Consider the following 21,278-nt stretch of genomic DNA (forward strand, 5'->3'; position numbering starts at 1 on the left):
CCATCATTTCTGCTATATTCTGTTGGTCACACAGATCAATGTACACAGTGTGGGAGAAGATTACGCAAGAGTGTGAATACAGAAGGTGGAGACTATGGGGGGGCCATCTCGGAGGCTGGCTACCAAAGGACCATTGTTTCCAAATCGAGCTGGGGGTCAGAATCACTTTTAAAATGCAGATACTGGGGCCTCACCCCAGACCTCCTGAATCAGAATCTCCCACTAGGGGAGGAGACTAGTTTTTAAAGCTCTCTCAGATGATTCTGATGTTGCCAGCCTGACCCAAGTCAGCCTTTGGAAATGGCAAAGGACTTGTGACCCTCCTACACTTAGGCTAAATTTCAAAGTTAGCTTTTCGACAAGTTCTCCACCCAAACAACAAAATCAGTAAACGTTTATGGCACTGTCCTTACGTGCAAGGTATGTGGGGCTGAGGGCGGGAGGAGTGGGCAGCCTCCTCAGGGACGTGGTGGACGTCACCCACAGGGCACTCTGGGATCTGCCATGAATCCAGGCCAAGGATCCTTCCCTGTGCTTTAGCCTCTAGCTGACCCCAGGACCCACTCTGAAGAAAGGCAACTTGAAATTGCCCTATTTGGGCTCCGGAGGAAGTTCTACCCAGACTGTGGTCTTTACATTTTCCTCTCATGAGTCATCCCATCCTGCTCTTTTCTCATATGTTCCTAGAACACACTGAGTCCACTGGGAACTCGTCCAAGCCTGCGGTATAGCAAAAGGATTTCCAGCTTTCTCTCAGCTGGCAGGATCAGACCAGAGGAGGATGTGACCCTCTTCACATGCCGCTGTTTTATCCAGGAGAAGTAGAAGCGATTGTTGAGGAGTAGACGTGCTTTAGTGTCCCAGTTACCAATGGCAACTTCGCTTTGCTGTGAAGTCTCTGATTTGGAGGATGGGCTCATCCAGCCTAGTTTCACACTTCCCTCTCCACTCCTTGTAACCTCATACGGAATCGTTGGCACCCACTTATATCTAGCTCATCTTTCTAATGTGTCCTGGGGGGAAGGGATATAGCTAATTCACCGTTGTATCCAGTAGAAATAGTGCCAGGAACCTGATGGGGACAGTGTCTCCAACCCCCCAATTTTCTTCTTCCTAGGAATGCATACCAAAGATTGTGATCCCCCAAAGTGAAGAATCTCCCAGGATAAAACATCAAAGGAAACAGTGATAAGCAGCACATAGAAGCAAATCATTCCTTCATAGCATCTTAATAGATGCTTAATAGATAAATGAGCTTATTTATAACACCTTTATTTTATTGATAACATCCTTATTTTAGTTTTATCTTTTTTAACATTTATTCATTTTTGAGAGACAGAGACAGAGCGTGAGCAGGGGAGGGGCAGAGAGAGAGGGAGACACAGAATCTGAAGCAGGCTCCGGGCTCTGAGCTGTCAGCACAGAGCCTGACGCAGGACTCGAACTCACGAGCCGTGAGATCATGACCTGAGCTGAAGTTGGATGCTTAACCAACCGAGCCACCCAGGGGCCCCTATAACATCTTTCATGGGCTTCTGTTTAGCCAAGAACCTCAGGATAATACATTTGGATTGCCAAATGAAGATCCAGGCTTCTGGGCATAAGAAAGTCATTGATAGCTTGAATAAAAAGAAGGTGAGCCAAAATGTCAGTGGGTTTGGGGTTGGGGAATGAAAAGACTCATCTGCCATTAGAAAAAAACGATTCTGGAAAAGATCTCTATGAGTGGCACTCCAACAGAGAAGTGTCTGTTGAAACTGGCTCGCAGAGAAAGCAGAAACTTGACTGGGTAGAATAGGCAGAGAAGTGAACCCCCAAAATATATTAAGGAGTACTTTTTTATTTTGGAAGCGCTAAGAGTCCATCACAAAAGCTCAGTACCTACCTTTATTCTGGACATTCGTTGGGTGCCTGGTGCACACACAGCATGGTCTGCCATACCCTTAGGGAAAGAAAACATGGCCCTTGTCCTCCTGCCCTTACAGCCTGAGAAGACGAGATGCATGCCTTTAAAAAGCCCCGAGGATCATTCCGAGGCAGGGAACCTAGACCCTAAATAAGTTTATAGTAACTAGAGAGGACTACCTGGGGAATGACTGGTTTGAAGCATTCCACACTTTCCATCTTCCTAGAAGTCCTCCCTCTTGCTGTCGTACAATCAGGCTGGTTAGCACGAGCCAGACTGGGAGCTTTCTTGTCCAGCCACAGACACTGAGGAAACTTTCAACTGATAAGCAGCCCCTGTAATGTCTTCCTTCTGATACCGGCTGAATGTAGGTCATGAAAGGGCCCACATCTCAAGATGTCTGAGGAGAACATTTGAGAGTTACCACTGCATCTAAGACTTTGTAGCTAAAGCTCATGTTTACTGTCAGAGCTAGCCTGATGGGTAGGGAGCTGCCCGGCCCACCTTACAGGGGGTATTTGTGGGATGCTGAGAAGTTTTTCTGAAGTACCTCGTGTAATAGCCTGTGTCAGTAGCTGAAGTCATGGAATCATTCCTCTTGGCTAAAGAAATGTCCCCTATTAAACATTTGTGGATGAGAGGAAGAAGTGTAGGCTGGTGAATGTGCAGTTAGGTGGGGTCACAATGTGATGACTAATGGTGCCTGGGAGAACTGTGGGCTAATCAGCGTGAACACAGCGGTATTTTCTGGGGCCTTGCTCCTGCCTCTCCTACAGCGGAAATTTGCATGGAGATTAAAATGTGCACTGATAAAAGTTATAGGGGACACAAAACTGGGGGGGGGGGAGTTGCTGGAATATGACATAACTGAATGAGATTCAGTAAAACCTCAGTAAGTTGAGATAAGAGGCCCAAACTGTAATATATTTGGGATGAATTTAAGATCCTATAGCAAGGTTCATGGGAAAAAAATCAGCCACAGAGTGAAAGCCAGGGAGAGTGACTAGAAAGCCTTGACTATACCTTTAAAATCCCTGAAGGGGACTGGCTGACTGAAGCTTAGTACAAGCCAAGGCTATGATATGGCTGGTAAAAAAGAAAAAAAAAAAAAAAAAAACGCACACTGATGCACTGATGGAATTCTTCCCTTAAACTCTGTTGTTTTGGATCAAGAACCAAGTACAGGGTTCAGTTCTGGGGGCATCTCTTAGCTAGGTCACCCAGGGGACAGGCCAGCAGGATCTGGAAACCATGTCATATGACGAAGTGAAGATACTCTGTCAAGAAAAGAGAGGAGGGGGGACATGTGGGCTCTCTTTAAAATATTTGAAATGTTACCATGGAGAAGATGTTGATTTCTTCTAGCCCAGAACCAAGATGGATAAGAAGGTAATGGATGGGATGTAGATTTCGGCTCAGGGTGAAAACTCTGTAACACTTAAGACTACCCCACCCACAGTGGATGGGGCTACCCTGTGAGTAGCAAGCTCCTGGTCACTAGAGTAATTCAGCAGGAACGGGATGACCTCCTGCCAGGAATGTTGCAGCCAGATTCCTACACTGGGAAGGAAGCAGGATGAGGTGATTGCCAAGTTCTAAGATCCCTTGTTAACTCTGCATTTATGAAAATACACCCAGCCCATGATGGGGGTGCCCACAGCTGGCTGCTGGCAATGCACACCATTGTGAGCACTGGTGTCTCTCTCTCACTCGCTCTCCCCCCCACACACACACACACATACACACACACACACACACACACACACACACACACACACACACACAAGGGATGCTGGCTGGTATATGTGCTGGGTGCTCTGGCTCTCTCCCTGCCTCTTCTCTGGTCCCCCACAAGCTTGACCTTGAAAGCAAGAGCAGACTTTGTGCTCTCACTCTTCCCTATCAAAGTGTGAGCGCCAAAGGCCCTCCCTTGACTTCCCCAGTTTGGAGTCCATAAATTCAAAAGTGGCCAAGAGTAGAGTGTGGTCAAAGTGAAATGTCTGTTAACGCTCTGTCTGTGTCTTGTGACCCCTGGGGTAAATGACTAACCTAATGAACCTGATGAGGACACCTGCCCCCCCCTTCCCACCTCATCTCTTCCCACCCTGCTGTGAAGGGTGTGGTTGGGCTCTACAACATGCATGCTCATTGGCTCCTGGAGGTTGGGACCAGATCACAGACCATTAGAGATGACCCTCACAGGCTCGTGCCATCTCTGGAGTATACTGGAATTCCCCAAGCAGAGAGTGGAAGAAAACTGCGCCTCAGTCTAGACCAAGTTCATCCCACTTTGGGATGCCAGAGGCATGATTCACTAAGCCCAGGGACCTGGCTGATGAATTTCACTCAATGAGCTAACTGTGTTTCCAGTGGACTCCTACATCTGCTAGGGGCATCCTCGGGGGCTCTTTGATGGTTTATGATTTCCCTTCTAAAGAAGGGGAGAAAGCACACCTCCTTTATATGACTGACCCCACCAAGAGAGAGTTCACAGGTTTGGACCCTGAGCTACCTATTGGCCAGCAGCCAGAACCCTGGGCAAGTCCATTCTCTTTATTACGACGAGCTGGTTGAAATCAGTCCCTTCCAGCTATGACAGTCTGTGACCCAGAGTGCTGATGGTTTCTCCATCAAAATGACACCACATGCACTCACCATTTATAGGGTAGTTTTAAATACTCTGTAGGGGAAAGAAAAATCAGATGATTTCCGCAAAAATACTTGGCAGACTATGAAGTGCTACAGGAGCTTAGCCCCACCACTGGTTCACCATTGGTTCATTGCATCCAGAAAATTCACCAGGCGGGGTCTGGGGTCTCGGTTCTCGAGTTTGCTGACACAGACTATACTGTCACATCTTGCTGTGTAGCCTGTTTTAGACCCTGGAGTTCAAGTCAGGACCCTTGAGTTCTGGTCTGGCGGAGCCTGAGAACTGCAGCTGTGTGTCCAGAGTGACTGACCCTTCCTGGGTCTCTGGACACCTCGCTGTAAAGCAGCATTCTCACAGGGCAAGGGAGTCTACGGCCCGAGTCCTTCGGGCCAAAACCTTCTCAGAAAGAGGCAAGCAGGAGCAAATCGTGAAATGCAAAATACCGTTGGTTCCAAGCAAATGGATCTTTTTTCAACCTAGAAAACAGAGCCCCAGCTAAACCTCCCAGGATTTCAGAGGCTCTTAAATTGAGAGGCTTCGTTTCCTGTCTGTGGCAGTGGGCAAGTTGGAAAAAGCATTAGATAAGAAGAGATTACAAATCCAGATGCCCTCCTGAGGAAAGCTCTCTACACTGGCTGTTTTGCACATTGCTAAGTCATGTGCTCATAGAAGGGCTCAAGGCTGAGGCCGTGTGTTGTGAGATCAGGGAACATGCAGCTCGTTTCCTTTTCTTCGCCTCCCCACACCACCTTCTTACCTACCCATTTTTTAAAGGCTCTTTTGCCAAGGCAGTTAGGTTACCAGAACTGATTGGGAACCCCCAGGCTGTGAGATTTAGGTGTGGCCTAGCCTCCAAGCCTCAGTTTCTCCTTGTGACAGCAGGCAGCCCCGAGGTCTGGAGAGGCCAACAGAGGGACGAAGAGGACGGGGCTGAGAGAATCTGGTACCCTTACCCTCTATGCTCCCACATCCTTCTGGAAGGGCACTGAGACCTGAAAAAGCTCTTTCTTCTCTTAACCACAGGAGCTGAGGCTGCTGTGAATTCTTAAAATTCCAGGAGTCCAGGTTTTTATTAGTTACACTCAGCTGCCAGAATGCTTCAAGGTTTTCCTCTCAGCTGCAGCCTTATCTCAGCTGCATCTGGGGCCTCTAGGAAGGTCCGAGAACTTTCCAGCCGAAAGTTTTCCCCCTACCTCCCCCTCCACCAGAGAGAGGGTACAACAGGTGACTGAGGAAAGAAAGAGGGTCTGTTCCCATCTCTGTGCAGTATCAAGGCTGGTGGTCTCTCCAAGCCTAAATCTAGTCCTGCTTCCCTGATGGCCACAGGAGAGCTGGATGGCCTCCTCCTGTGACAGGAGGAGAAATGGTGGCCAGACTGTCCAGCAAGGGAGTAAAGAGCCATGGTGGAAGCCCACAGCCTCTGAATCCCTAGCCTCGCTGTGTTGTTGAGCTGAGCACCAGATATTGCTGTCCTGAGTTTGGCTCATAGCTCACAGGGAGGTTAGGCAGAGGATGGATGTATAAGATCCTGTCCAGGGTTAACATTCCATGATTCTGTTTATTGAGTCTCTATGCGGTCAGGGCTTACCAGCGACCACAAGGAGCACACAAGAAGTCATTCCAGGGTGACCTATTTTCCCAACTAAAAGTAGGTCATAGCATCTGGAAAGCAAAAGGGCATTTATGCAGATAACAGAACAAAATATGTGAAATTGTGCACATCCTGACAAACTGGGAACGGGATCCTTGGCCAGGGTGGTGTTCACACAACTCTTTCAAAAGTATAAATGCCTTTATAATCCTTTGCGAGGTGACATATGTGAATAAGCCGCATTACACTTATCTGTTCGGTGAAATAAATAAGTAGCATTATAATTTATCTTAGGTGAAATCAATGAATGGACAGCATGTACTCAAACTTTGAACAGTGTAAATTGGGTGGAAAATGTGTGGCAGTTTGGAAAGGGAGAGAATATGGAAGGGATACTATATGGGAGTAGTGGGCAGGAGAACGACTCTCTTTGCCCTGGTTGGGGGATCCGTTCTGTACGGGGAGTCCATTGATGTGACTAGAGTGGGGCTGCTGGGGTCCAGCCCGCTTCTGCAATGGACCGGAACCGTTCAGCTGAGACTTCAACCATGTCGGAGGGGTCAGTGCCAAGGAATCCGTTCCCAGGAGGCCGTTAAGACAGTTGGATGCGTTATCTGGTCATGCATTCATTTGATATATTTTAATTGAACACCAGCCACTGGGAATAAAGAGATTGAAGAAGTGGAGAGCTTTGACTTCCTGGAGATTATGGTGGAGTAGTGGAGAAAGACAATTTCACAAATCGTTACTTTGTTACCATGGTGATGATTACTCTGAGGAGCAGTAGGCACCCCAGCTGGGAGTCAGGCCCAGGACTTGGCTGGTCTGCGGCCTCAGTCCCCCTGCTGGGTGGGAGGGGCCGGTTGCTGGAACAGGTGTCTTGCCAGCTTCCTGCAGACAGCAGGGCTTGCTTTCTCCAAAGAAGCAGTCTCTGTGACCTACCCCGGTGCTTTCAGGTTGGAAAATGAAACACAGAGCATTCGATTTTCCAGCAGCCTTGCGAGGCTCTTGATTTATAGAAGGAGGGCCCAGACAGACTGCAGGTTTTTTCCTCTGGTGGCTCAGGATGACCTCAACTGTCCACACCACCCACCCCGACTGGTGTCCATCCCATAGAGCTGAGGAGCAGAAGTCACTGCAACGCTTTCTCTCTTCCCTTTCATCCACCTGACCCGGTTGGAAGTCGCCAGATAGAGAATGCTACTTCTTATTTGGCTCCTTACTCCATGAATTCCTGATTTGATCGAAAGGAGGTACAGTGTAGCCAGACTTTACTACTACTCTCTTACTGTTTACAGATGAAAACATCCAGACGTGTGCTGAGGGGTCAGATCAGCTTTTCATTCAGCTCAGTAGCTCCCTTAGCATCGGATTTTGAGAGGACAGGGAGGGTGTTAATAGCCCAGATGACGAGGGAGTGCATGGATAAAGCGTAGACGTTCTGCTTGTCCATCTGTAAGTCACACAGGTATGAAGAGAAGCAAGTACTGCCTAGTTGTTTATTTTGCATTAAACAAAGAATAAAGGCGGTCTTTATTAAAATTTTGGCTTGGGAGCTCAGTCTTCAGCTAAGCTGAACTCCTAGCATTTGGATTTTTAAAAATCATAATTGGTTCATTCCAAAAATGTTTGAGGACCCCCTATGTGTCGTGTCTGGCACTAGGAGCCATGGGTAATACAAAAACGAGTAAGGCACAATTCTGCCATTGAGGGACTCACAATTCAAGGAGGTGGCAAAATAGATGCAAAGATAAATACTAATAGTATAAGACAGTTAGCATAAGTCAAGGACTGACTGACTGGCTCAGAAAGCAAATGCCAGGGGAATGAACAGGACGTCAAATCTCTGTGGACCAGATATTTGGGGAAGGGGGCTTCGTGGAGGAGATGGTGGTGCCTCTTTCCTTCTCTGTCGTGAGTGACAGCAAGAGACTTGCCTGTCTGGTTGGCCTGTGCATCCCAGGGCCTCACACGGTGCCTGGGGGGTTAGCAGCACTCAACAGTCAGTTTTCAGATGCGTGGATGAGACTGTCCCTGAGGTCAGTAGGACTCTGACAGGAGAGAGAAGGAAGAGAGAATTGCAGGGAGGTTCAGCGCCGGGCTTTAAGGAGTGATATCCCTGACAGTGCGAGAAGGTCACTGGCTGGGAAAAGGGAAGGGGGAGGGTGGTATGGATCAAATCAGGGAGCCGACGGCCTGGGGAGCCACGGGAAGGTTTGGAGCAAGACGTGGACACGCAGTGGGCAAGGTGGATGAGTGTGTTGGTGGCGTGTGTGAGGTGGCCAGGGGCAGCGATTCCCCCTCATGGCCTATGTGAAATGGCAGAATTACAGTGCCTTTCTTTCACTTCCATGGCTCTCGGTGCCACCTGACTGGCAGATGGAGGTGGAAATGGGGTGGTGATGGATAGCCAGAAGGCATCGCTGGGTGGCTAGAGGTGGAAGGAGGGGAAGGTGCAGAAGACAGGTGAAGCTTGTGCCTTGCAAGCTGCAAGGGCAGGAGCCTGACTGGGGAGGTGGGGGGGGGGGGTGGGCGGGGGTGGCAGAGGAAAGGTTGAGGGTATCTTGGATGTGTTGGGTGTGAGGTGCTGAGGAAGGTGCCAGGCTGGTGGTTGGGAAAATGGATCTGTATCTTGTTGGGTTTTTTTTAAGATTTATTATTATTGTTGTTGTTGTTATCTATTTTGGAGAGAGAGAGAGCACAAGTTAGCAAGGGGCAGAGAGAGAATCTCACGAGGGGCACAGAAAGAGAGAGAGAGAGAGAGAGAGAGAGAGAGAGAGAGAGTATGTGGAGCCCAAAGCAGGGCTGTGCTCACCCAGAATGGGGTTCGTGCTCACCGGATGTGGGACTCGAACTCACGAACTGCCAGACCAAGACCTGAGCCAAAGTCAGGTGCTTAACCGACTGAGCCATCCAGGCGCCCCTAGAAGGCCAGTTTTTGAAACAGCTGAAGAAAGCCAGCCGGGGGCTTAGAGAGCAAGATGTAGGAACCCACCAGCAGTGGAGGGATGGGTCTCGCTAAGCGAGCCGAGGTTGTGTGCCATTAACCAGCCGTGCGTCCTAGTTGGGCTGACGGTGTGCTCATGTATCTTGCCGCCGAGGTCCTCCCTCCTCGACACCACCCCCTCGTTGCCTTCTTAGCTGGGAAGGCCTGGGCTGATATTCAGTGACAACTTCTAGAACAGGGAGAAGGAGGATAGTTGGGCGAAGATGGGGCCCTTACAAGCACGCCTAGGGAGGGGGGCTTTGCCCCTGGTGCCAAGCTTTCCGATCGTGAAGTGCGTCCTTGTAAGGCTTGCTTGCTTGCCTGGCCTCCCCCCCCCACCCCCCCACCCCCCCCCCCCGTTATCTTTATCTGATGCAATCTTCCACTAGACTTTCAGAATTGGTGATTTTTCCTCATTGGCCATAGCCCCAGACTGTCACATTGTGAAATTTGCATTCACAGATGCTGCAAATGCAAATGTCGTGCAGGCACAATGCTGGGAGTGCTGCCTTGGTGCTCCTTCCCTAGCTTTCTCCCCAGCAGCCCACTGACTGAAGCAGGGCAGGGTCCTGACCTCCCTGCACCTTGATTTTCCCTTTTGGAGGTGGGCGATCGTCACTCTCACGCCCCGCTAGGGAGGAGAGGAGTTCTGAGTAGGACAAGTCTAGAAGGTTCTGTGCATTCCTTGGAGGAAGGCCTTTTCGGAGATCTGGGTGAACTGTTGTCTCTGGCGAGAGAGACAGCATTCAGACTCGAAGTTTAAAATGTGCCGGCTGTCTTACCAGCTTCTGGGCTATTGGGCTTAATGTATACATTAACCAGCAAGTCTAGAGAGCTCTTTGTTAGAGAAGAAAAACGTGTATATGTTTTAGTGTTTCCAATCTTCTCTTTTGGAGTTGAACTGGGGGGAAAAAAATCCTAACGCTTGTGGTTATGGAAGAGATTCCACAGCAGTGAGGTAAGGAGGGAAGTTATGTGTGTATGTGTGTGTTTTCCTACACAGAGGTCTCTGAGCAGCTTATGGGAGCTCGTTAGCTAGCAATGAGCCCTGAATGGGTGCCACGAAGGGCTTCCCTGCCGCCCCTGGCTGGAGTCCACAAGCAGCTGGGAGGCAGCTCTCCACTCACGTACACACTTGGGTCTGACTCCCAATTCCTCCCGCAGAGCCAGTGCGGAGGAAGGACTTCGAATGTGCAGGCCCCAGAGGAGCTGAGCCCCTGGCCTTGCCCCGGGGTGGGGGTGGGGGTGTCAACTCAATACCAGGCAATGGACAGGGTGTGGCTGGGAGGGCAGGAGGCCACCAGTCCAGAGCACAGGCTTGGAGTCAGAACTCAAATGTTCACCCTCGTTTACCTGCTTATTGGCTGGGTGAACTGGCAGAAGTTGCAAAACCTCGCTGAGTTTTCTCATTTTTCACCTGGAATGGGGGTGTGCCATCAGCCTTCTCCGAGGGTGTCATGGGGGTTGAGTGGGCACAGAGCCTGAATGCATAATGAATTCGTTGGTATTTGGAATTTGAGGGCCCTCGCAGTTTTCATTATTCAGAGAAGAGACAGGGCCCTGCGTTTGGGGCATTGGGAGAAGCCTGGCAAGGTCCATGGAGGGCAGACACTGTATTTTTTTTGAATGAATGAATGAATGAAGCGAATTTGCGCCGGATGAAATGAGGGAGAAAAGAAAACATTCCATTTTGAAATTAATAGCCCTGACCCTGACCACTTTTTTAGGTGCTGGAGGGAAGGAGTCCCTCTGGACCTTTCCTGCACCGCATAGGTGCACAAACAGATGCACACTCCACACACATACACACGTGCGTTATGCACACTCCGCACGCGCGCACACACGTGCACACACACACGTGCACACGCACACACACACGGAGTTGGTGGAAGAATAAGGTCAAAGACAAGGACCAGGACACCTCGCTCTAGCACATTCTCTTCTCCAAGCCTCGTTTCCCACATCCTGAGTCCACCTGCCCCCTCCCTCCCACAGCTGTCATACTTCTGCAGAAGACATGCCAGCCTGCATCAAGACGAGGGCATGTGGGTCTGCTGCGTCCCCTCTCCCACGGTTGGAGCTTGGATGTCCAGGGTCACATTGGACTTCTCCCCTTAGTGAGCTTGCACTGCTGCCCCATGGCAAGGGGGGAGTGGGGAGGGAAGGATCTGTGAATTTGGTGAAGTCAGGCCCAGCCTGCCACCCTGTAGTGTCACAGGGCCGGTGCCACAGTGGTAACTTTCCTTCTGGGCATTACGCATTGCACACTGGAATTCAGCCCTGCCTCCAGAAGGGGAAAGGGGCAGGAGGGGGCTGACCCACAGGCTGGTCCAGAGCTCAGGCCCTTTCTTGGCTTGCCCCTGTCCACGTGTCTTGGTGGCACAGGTCCTGTGGCCTGAATGGAGGCTGTAAAGGATCCAGGATCCAAGCTGGCAAACATAATCCTGCCCCTGGCGCTTTCCTTCCTCTCTGCATGGAAAGGAACCAGGGCCAAATGCCATCGCTCCCGGCCCACATACTTTCCACTGCCTTGCCGGACTGCAGAAACAGGGCCTGGCTGTGCACTCTGCAGCCAGGGCGAGGAGACACGAATCCCCGGGCACCCAAATAATGGTTCTGTTCAACCTCATGGTTCATTTGCATCCTGGCTGGACAGGGGCTCAGGCACTCAGGTTGCCAGGATCCTCCCTCCCAGCACCCCTGCCCAGCCCCACCCCTCTGCCCGCTGGCCCAGCTCAGGGAGCTCCCCACGCTGCACTCCCTGCCCCTAGGTGGTTCTTGGGAGATCAGTGGACTCAAACAGTTTTCTTATTAGGAAAACAAGATAGTGAGAGTTGTGGAGCACTTCATTCTATTGTTTGAGGATTAAGTAAGAGAATGTACCTAAAATGCTCCTTGTGGGACTCACACACTAGTCTGTTAGTGTTATATTGCAGTTCATCATATCTGAGTATGGATTTGGGGCTGGGGACAGTGAGGGGGTTGGAGGCATAGGTGGAATCAGTCGTGACCGGCTGTGGGCACCTCACTAAGTAAATCAGGCATTACTATATATTTAAGGGACAAGATAGCTGTGTTTTTGAAGGAGCTCTGGTGGCTGCCCTGTGGCAGATAGAAGAGGGAGATGGAGACAGGGACTCAGGGAGCCTTGCAAGAGCCAGTGGTGGTGCCATTGGGCAGGGGCAGAGAGAGGAGGGGCTGGAACTGAGAGATTTAGGGAGGGAGCTCCCCTAGTGTTTGGGGGAAGATCGGGTGAGCACAGGTATCACTAACTCCAGGTAGCCCCCCATTTCTCTCATCCAGTTTGGCCTCTCGAGGCCCTCTGTCCTTCTACCAAATTCCTGGACCTCTGGGGTAGGCTTGGGGCAGGGGCATTGCCACTCAGTGTTAGGGTGTGGGGAAGAGAGCCTGCAGTGCAGTGAGGCAGGAGCCCCCCATGCCCAGCCTTTTTCCACTTCCTCCTGTCGGGGTCCTACCTCTTTCATCACTTCCACAGAAAGATGGATGGGGGTGGGCATGGAAATGGAGGCAAGGAGTGGGCTTTCGGAGGGCCTCAACTCATTTGGAATCTTTCCTTCCATAGCCCGGTGGTTGTGTCCATCCCTACCTCCCTGTTGGGCAGGCCTGGGGCCCTGCACCTAGCTTCTCCTTCCCCTCTTCTCTCCACGCCATCCCCCTTCTCTCCTGGGGTTTTCTCACTGAGGAAGGCCGACCCCCAGGGGACGAGGTAGTGTGCAAGATGGCACCACCAGCCTCAGGACGGCTGAGGCTCATCTGCCTGACACGCTTCAGTTTTACTGAAGGATTAATGGGGAGATACACACACACACAAAACTGACACGCATGTGCGCACAGACATGCTTTGGAGTAAAATACAAAATCCAAATTATTTTTAATATAGAACCGGAAAATTCAAAAAACACATTTTCTCTTCACTTATTCTGAGAACCCCCAGGAGAGGGCTGGGGCGCAGTGCTCTCTGGGCTCTTTGTAGCACGTAGGAGAAGCCGCCGGGGTCCTGGGGCTCCTCTCCACCTGCTCCCGAGCACCCCTCCGCCCCCCGATGTGCAGGGCCTGAGGGCAGAGGCAGGCTGGTACAGTCACCTCTCTGGGGCAGACCCGGCAGGTAACCCCCCTCTGTCTGTGCCTCCTTCTTCCCAGAACCTGAACATCCAGGTGGAGGACATCCGGATCCGAGCCATCCTGGGCACCTACCGCAGGCGCACCCCCGTGACAGAGGGCTACGTGGAGGTGAAGGACGGCAAGACGTGGAAGCAGATATGTGACAAGCACTGGACAGCCAAGAATTCCCGCGTGGTCTGCGGCATGTTTGGCTTCCCTGGGGAGAAGACGTACAACACCAAAGTGTACAAGTAAGGGGACTGCTCCAGCCTGGGCTTCCCGGGCCCTTGCCCTGCCGGGTTAAGAGTCAGCTCTTACCAAGCACCCCCAGCATAGGAAAAGTCCTCCCGCCCTATGTCATGGCGGGGGCCGCCAGTGTCCCTCCAGCAAGCCTGCCCTTGAGGAACTCCCGCTCCTGTGGGAGACAGACCCCCAAATGAATGATGAAAGTAGGGCGAGGGAAGGGTTAGGGCAGAGGCAAAGGGCAAGATGCTGCAGCCCACAAAAATCCCACCTCTCAGTGCAGACAGCCAGCTCAGTGACCCCAGGGCCTGAGCAAGGACAATAATACCGAGGCCGGACGGGGCAAGGGCAGTGCCAACTTAAGAAATGGTTACTTTTCCTCAGTGAAGATTATTCTGAGAAATCTGGAACTTTCCACAACTGTCAGGAAATTGAAAAACGGTTGGATTCGATTCAGTTACTCCAATCCCAGTTAAACCTCACCTGTTATGGTTTCCAAAGTTGGCACGTCCCAGGGGGCCAGGGGGTAGATGGGGGATCCGAGGGGAATCCAGTGAAGGGGTTGGGCCCTGTGACAAGCTGGCCGCTGGGGGACCTCGGTTGGTAGCGGGATCTTCTTATCTCCTCTTATTAATGATAATGACAGTCTGTTTCTGAGTGCCTACCCCATGCCAGGCTCTGCCCCTTGTCATCGAGTTCTCACAGCACTAGGAAGTAGGAGTCTGCTTCAGAGTTGAGGCAAAGAAGTCAGAGAGAAATTGTAGAACCAGGATCCAAACACAGGCCTCCAGCTCCAGGGTCTACACTCCTGGAGAGGGTGTAGACTCACAACACCACGTCTTTCCTTTCAAACCAGGGACAGGGAACTTCAGAGTCAGGAGACCGGGCTCCAAGCCCAGCTCGTCCTCCTGATCCTTGGGTCAGTTCAGGCTGCATCCCTCCTTGGGTTTGGCGTGGCCGCCTTTGGTTAGAGCCCCCAGTCCACCACAGGGGTGAGTGCTGGCGTCAGGGCAGGCTCACAACACCCCTGGGGGTGATCTTAGTGGCCATTCCCTCCCCCAGCCATCCCAGACATGGCCCAGACCTTCCTGGTTGCACAGGGCAGCTGGGAGGTGGCGTGGTCTCAGCCCTCGGAGTCTTTGGACAACTCCCGCCAGCTGGCCGGCTCCTTCCCTGGGGACACCTTCTCAGCTTTTCCGACCCAAGTGAGCCAAGAAAAGCAAACCCCTCCCCTGGCTGGCCCCACCAGAGCCCCCAGCCTAGTGGTAAGTCTGAGCCCAGTCCTAGGAAGGGGAAGGCTGCCACCAATTCAAGACCAGGCAGAACGTGCCTTGTTCAGATGGCATTTGAAAGCCATCTCCCCAACTGCGGGCAGTCCTGCGTCCTCTTCCTGCTTTCGAGGAGGGGTCTCGGATCTGTTTTGGCAGCTGCACCCCTGGTGATCCTCTCATGGGCTGGGTTGGAAACCCTCTCCTTGCTCCTCCCACTCCCATGTCTGTGGCTGTGCTTTCTTTTCAAAAGGGGGCAGGAAAAGGCTCCGAGGGCTGGGAGGCATCCAAGGTGTTGGTGGTGGATGGTGTTCTTGGCCAAGTTGGGAGATAATTAACCGACGCTGCTGAAAACCAGCTCCGACTCCTGACCTCTAGCTGGAGATGCTATGGGGGAGCGGGAGGGCGGGCGCTAAAACAACCTAGGATTGTTTTATGTTAGACTCAGCTGACAGTCAGGCCCCAAAAGAGAAGGGCACACTGGGAAGCTTCTGCCTCAGTGGTGCTGTTAGGGGCTGTGATGGCAGCCGGCTGGAGGAAGTGATGAGCTGGGACTCCCAGGGCATGGCTTCAGCCCTCACTCGGTCCAAGCCCTTAGTCTGCATGGAAAGAGACACAGGCCTGAAGGGCGGGGGACTCGGAGGTCACAGAACCCACCTGCGGAGCCTGCGGGGGAGTCCAGTCATGTCCTCCACACTGCTGTTACCTCAGCCCCAGCTCTGCTCCGCTTGGCTACAGGGCACAGGCCCCCGCCACGGGCTGGCTGTTGAGTCTGGGAGGTGACGCAGGGCTGGCCTGGGGCCAGGGTGTCTGGGAGCCATGCTCAGAGGCTACGGACAGCAGGGGCCTGGGGGCCGAGTATCCCCGAATCTGTGACTTCCAGTAGCATCTTTCCCCAACTCCCTTTCGCCCTTCCCACAGCCCGTTGCTGCTGTCGCTGACAGCCCCCCCCCCGACTGCCTCCCAGGGAGGGCTTTCACCCTTAGGAAGGAAGCATTTTCAAAGTGATTCTGTCTAGGGTGGGTATCTCCTGGTATCCACCAGGTCCAAAGGGGCTCTGCAGCCTTAGACATTCACCAGGGCAATGCCCGAGGCCTCTCCACCCTTAACTCTGCTAACCGGCATATCCGGTGGCTACTCGGAGGCCTCACCCCCACAGGGTCACCTTGAGTGGAGTCAGCTTCCCCACCAAGGACTGCTTTTCTGTGAGCTACATTCTGCTGTGCCCTGGGGAGCCATGGATGCTCCTTGATGCTAATGATGCCGAAGCTTCAGGGCCCCTTCCTTGGGGCCAGGGGCATATTGTGGTCATTTTTTTTCTTCAAGCAGGATCCCGAGGTTGACACCGGTTTATTGATGTGAGCTAACTAAGCAGAGATTCTGCGTCTAATGTCGCATCTCGGGCGTTAGGAAGAGCTATCGTGATTTGGTTGGTTGGCTGACACGGGGACCAAAATGTGGCCCCACCGGGAGTGACATGCAAATGCCTGATCTCCTTGGCTTCATGTAGAGGACGGGATTCCAAGGCTGAAGACTGGATGTTGGAGTGGATTTGTCATCTGAGACCTCACCCAGCCTGGGAGGGTCTGGAAGACGCACTTTCCCCGTGAATGAGGAATAAATTTATGAGGGAAACCCTGGTGTTCTTAAGAGCTCCCCGGTAGCTCTTCTCTGTAAGCCATCCCTCATCCTAAAAGCAGGAGGTGGTGACTGGATCCCAGGGCAACAGCACTCAAGCCTCCGAAGGCCAGGTGGGCGTGGTTCCCGAAAGACCAGCAGAATCAGAGCAGTAATCGGAACAATTTGACTCCTGCACAGCCAGGGCATGGCCTGGTTGATCATGATGTTCCCAGAAGCGAAATGGATAGGAGGTCTACTAAGTTCTTACTCATTCTTTTTTTTTTTTTAAGTTTATTTATTTTGACAGAGAGAGAGGGAGAGAGAGCAAGAGAGGGGCGGGGGTGGGGGCGGGTAGAGAGAATCCCAAGCAGGCACCAGACTCTGTTAGCGCAGAGCCTGACGCGTGGCTCAATCTCACCATCTGTGAGATCATGACCTGAGCCACAATCAAGAGCTGGACGCTTAACCGACTGAGCCACCCAGGCGCCCCCCAAATTCTTTATGAACAGAAAATCTAGGTCAAGAGAACAAAAATCTAATCATATAAACAGAGGGTCATGCCCCTCAATCAATTCCCAGACTTGAGCCAGCTTACAGACCCAGAACCCTTTGAGTAAAGGGCAGGCTGGGTCCCCTTGAAGAAGGACCCCACCCAGTACACTGCCAAAAATTTACACCATTAATCAATTTCCCAGGCTTCCCCAAAGGGACTGATGGCCTTTTACCAAGATAGCTGTGCACTGGGGAAGATGAAATAATCAGAACTTTTGGGCACGACTGGACACAAGCTCTGAAATGACACAGATTCTGGGAGACTCAAAGATCACCATGGCCCTCCAGTCAGAGTAGGGCCTTAAGTGGGTCAGGTGATCAATGGGGTTTTAGCCTGGGCCCATCTCACAGTGGGCCCAGTGGGTCCCTGAACCCATCCTGTGGTTGTTTTCCTAATTCTGGAATTCATCATTGGAATAGACATACACAGTAGCTGGCAGAAGCCCAACAAAATCTGGCTTCTCCCTTGGCTGGGGAAGAGCCAGTAGAACTTTTCATTTTTAATGTTTTATTTACTTTTGAGAGAGAGCATGAGCAGGGGAGGTATGGAGAGGGGGACAGAGGATCCAAGGCAGGCTCCGCACTGACAGCACAGCGCCCGATGCGGGGCTCGAACTCATGAACCGTGAGATCACGACCTGAGCTGAAGTTGGATGCTCAACCAACTGAGCCACCCAGGCGCCCCCCAAATTCTTTATGAATAGAAAATCTAGGTCAAGAGAACAAAAATCTAATCATATAAACAGAGAGTCATGCCCCTCAACCCATTCCCAGACCTGAGCCTTTTCAGGACTTTTCATTTATAACTGCATCGGCCCAGCTGAGCATTCGTCCCACTACCCTGCCATAGGCTAGACACCTCTTTCTCAAGCAGGCTTCCCCCTTGGCCCAAAGCTGCATCTCATTTCAGTTGCTCTCCAGTCACCGGGCCTGGAGCAGGCTGTCCACCCATCACCCACCAGCGCCTCATATCTGCACCCCCTGGGCCTGGCCCTGGTGAATCATGGTGGGGGGACGCTGCTGGCATCGTGGAGGCCTGTGGAGGGCCACGGTGCATTCCCGTGAGCTGATGTAAGAGGGAAGCAGGGCTGTCTGGGAAAGGCAGGAGCGGTTATGTGTTTGCTATGGTGCTTCAGTCTATATTAAGAACTCAGTACATCTGTTCGTGGGCGAGGGCAGTGCTCACTGAAAGCTGGAAGCAGAAGGAGGTTTCAAGCCAGTGGGGTCTGGCCAGCCCTTGTGCAGCTGATAGCCCCCGAGTGTGTTCTCTCGCCCAATGTTGGGGGATGGGTCATGAGGAACAAGCTGTCCACCGCCCCCCAAATGTGTTCTCCAGTCCGAGGTGGTGGTGGGGGGAACAAGCTGGAGGTTGTTTCCGAGTGCAGGGCCTTGTATCCAGGAAGTGGGGAGGGGCAGTTTTTCTCGGAATTATTAACAGTCCTCCTGTGTAGTTCTCCACTCTAGGCTACGCAGCGATGTTGAGTACACCTCCTGAATTTTCCAGGATAGTCCTTTTTCCAAAGATTCTGTGTCATGGTGCCCACAGGGACACCAGAGTTGTTACCAGTTGAAATTTTTAGTTAGGAAAAGATACTGGTTTGGGGTGCTTGGGTGACAGCTCAGAGCCTGGAGCCTGCTTCAGTTTCTGTGTCTCCCTCTCTCTCTCTGCCCCTCCCCAGATCGTGCTCTGTCTCTCTCTCAAAAATAAATAAACTTAAAAAAAATTTTTTTTAAAGCAAGAAAATATTGGTGGTGTCTGTAGGGTTTTACCTTTCTCTATGTTCACATCCCATTCACTCTGAGACAGAAATTTCCAGGCCTGCTAACCCAGCAGAAACAGGGCCCCATTTCTGCCCCATCCTGGGCCAGCCTGCCCTGGGAGGCCCTTGCACTGGGCAACTGGCAGCAATGCGATCTGGCTCTCTCTGGCATCTTGCAGGTTCTTCCAAGCAGGGACAAGCACACAGACCCCAGAGAGCTGGGCCGGCGTGAGAGGATGGTCCTCCCTGCCCTCCTCCTCCGTAAATCCCACCCCTATTCAAAGCCTCGCTCAAACCCTGCTGCTCATTGAAATTGTGTGTCATCATTGCAACCACAGGGAACCCTCCTTTCTGTTTCTCCTTTAATATAGTTGTTATTTATTTTACAAACGCATATGAAGCCCTTCCTGTGCAGTTTTAATTGCCTCACCAGCATTCGCTCATTTAACTTTCCTAACAATCATATAAAGTAAATCCCGTTGCTACTTCTGATTTGGAGATGGGGAAACTGAGGCACGGTAACCTTTCCGCTAATCCATTCATTGCCTATTGGTTGGTTATTGTTTTAGAAAACACTGCGACTCGCCCCGATCCTTATGCTGCCTTCCAGAAATACATAAAAAGGAATCCTTTACATGTAATACAGGTTAAGAGTTCCCTGTAATACAGGCTATGCTATGGAGATAGCCTCAGCCTCACTGACTCCTGGGTGAACATTTGATAAGGTCTGTGGCCGAGTTTCATGACCATTATAATTCCCAAGCAAATTTTACTTAGATTCAGCCCACGGGCTGCTTTAAGACTGTTCTCGTTGCTTCTCATTGGATTTGGATTTACCCCTTTAATCTTGCGTATCGTTGGGAGAGAGTTTGACATTCAACTTGTTCTGCTATTGACACAGGCAAGGAGCAACAATGAATCATGTTGAAATTATCTGAAGGGTTTGGGTGAGCGACCCTCTGGTTTGCCTGAGACTGTGGGTTTCCTGGGACCAGGGGTCTTATCTATTTTAGATCCCTTTTTGCATTTCCTTTTATAGGCTTTAACGCTGTCTCACTGCTAAGTCCCTTCTCTCCTAGAATATAAGCTGCCTGGGGGAAGGAGGCAACGTCTGTCCTTCCAGGTCCTGCTCCCCAGTGCCCAGCATGGCGCCCCGCATGGCCAAGGTGCTCATTGGGTGCATGCCAATTCAGTGGGGCTGAGCTCTAGATGCAGGGACCATGCACATTCCGTTCCACTACTAGACTTCAAGAAGCCAGCACCGTGGCCGGCCCGGTGCCCGACACCCAGTCACAGAAGGAATGAGGGGTGGTGGCCGTGGTGCCCTGGTCACCTGCCCCCTCTCACCCTCTGCAGAATGTTTGCCGCCCGGAAGAAGCAACGCTACTGGCCATTCTCCATGGACTGCACAGGCACGGAGGCCCACATCTCCAGCTGCAAGCTGGGTCCTCAGGTGTTGCTAGACCCCGTGAAGAATGTCACCTGTGAGAATGGGCTGCCAGCTGTGGTGAGTTGTGTGCCTGGCCAGGTCTTCAACCCCGACGGGCCCTCGAGATTCCGGAAAGCCTACAAGCCAGAGGTGAGGATGCATGCAGCGAGGGGTCTGGCCACTTGACACATGGATGGGTTGGAGGGTGGCATTTGAGGGAGCAAGCAGGGGCCCTCAGGAAGGAATGAGGAGAGCCAGCCCTGAGTCAGACCACTCCCCTACAGGGCAGGAATGTAGTGGGACACCTGTCAGGACTGGCCACACCAACAGATGCCACTTCTAGAGGATGACAAGCAGCTGGGCCCCAGCCCCCAGTCATCAGCACCCACATCTGGCCTTTCACCATTGCTATTCCACTCTGAGATCACAGTCCCCTCTGTGGAGGCCACACACCAAGGAGGAGAGAGCACCTCATTACCCACAGTCACAGGCTCTGTGTGCTGTCTGCTGGCCCCACACAAAAGGTGGGGGTGGGGGGTCCTGCTCCGTTCCCAGAGGAGAACAGTGTTCTGGAGTTGTTGGAAAGTCAATATGATTCTCGAAAGCGCATGGAATCAGCCACAAATGTTTCCAAACGTATTTTGGTTTGTTCTGCAAGAGAAAGGACAAAAATTTTTAAAAGCCTTCACCAAGACAGAAAATGAAAACCTGTCATCCCCATGTCTGTGTCACCTGTACCCGTCAGTCATGTTCTATGTTTGTAAATCAGCAGCACCTCTGTGTGCACGTGCACGTGAGCGCGCTCCGGACATGTTGATGCACGTCTGCTCACATAAATAGCACCCCCGTTTCCACTGTGTGATTTCTTAGGACAAGTGAACCGGGTTTGACGCAGCCTCTGAAAAAGAGAAAGTGCATTATTCTCTCTTCCCTGAAAATCATTAAGAGGAGATTCGTTTTTCTTTTTCCTACTCTTCCCTTTTTCCTATAGCCAAGGGTCTCTGTGACGTGCATGTTCTGGAAACTGCTCACATGGGGCTGGTGGATGGGAATAGCACAGGGAGGAGAAGAGGGAAGGGTAGGAATGGTGGCTGATCGTTTATCAGGGAATGGTTCCCTGAGCCAGACAAAACCTCGACACTCACCTGGGC

General features: G+C 51.8%; 1 protein-coding gene across 1 annotated transcript in view; it reads left to right on the forward strand.

Moving 5' to 3' along the window:
* LOXL2 (lysyl oxidase like 2) overlaps positions 1-21,278 on the forward strand; it is a 92,908-nt gene that overhangs the window by 36,574 nt on the left and 35,056 nt on the right. Inside the window, exons 4-5 of the mRNA XM_042983236.1 lie at positions 13,295-13,506; positions 20,055-20,277. Coding sequence (XP_042839170.1) covers positions 13,295-13,506; positions 20,055-20,277 — 435 coding nt within the window. The remainder of the gene's footprint in view (positions 1-13,294; positions 13,507-20,054; positions 20,278-21,278) is intronic.

This window comes from Panthera tigris, chromosome B1, assembly GCF_018350195.1.
Source record: "Panthera tigris isolate Pti1 chromosome B1, P.tigris_Pti1_mat1.1, whole genome shotgun sequence".
Lineage (NCBI taxonomy): Eukaryota > Metazoa > Chordata > Mammalia > Carnivora > Felidae > Panthera > Panthera tigris.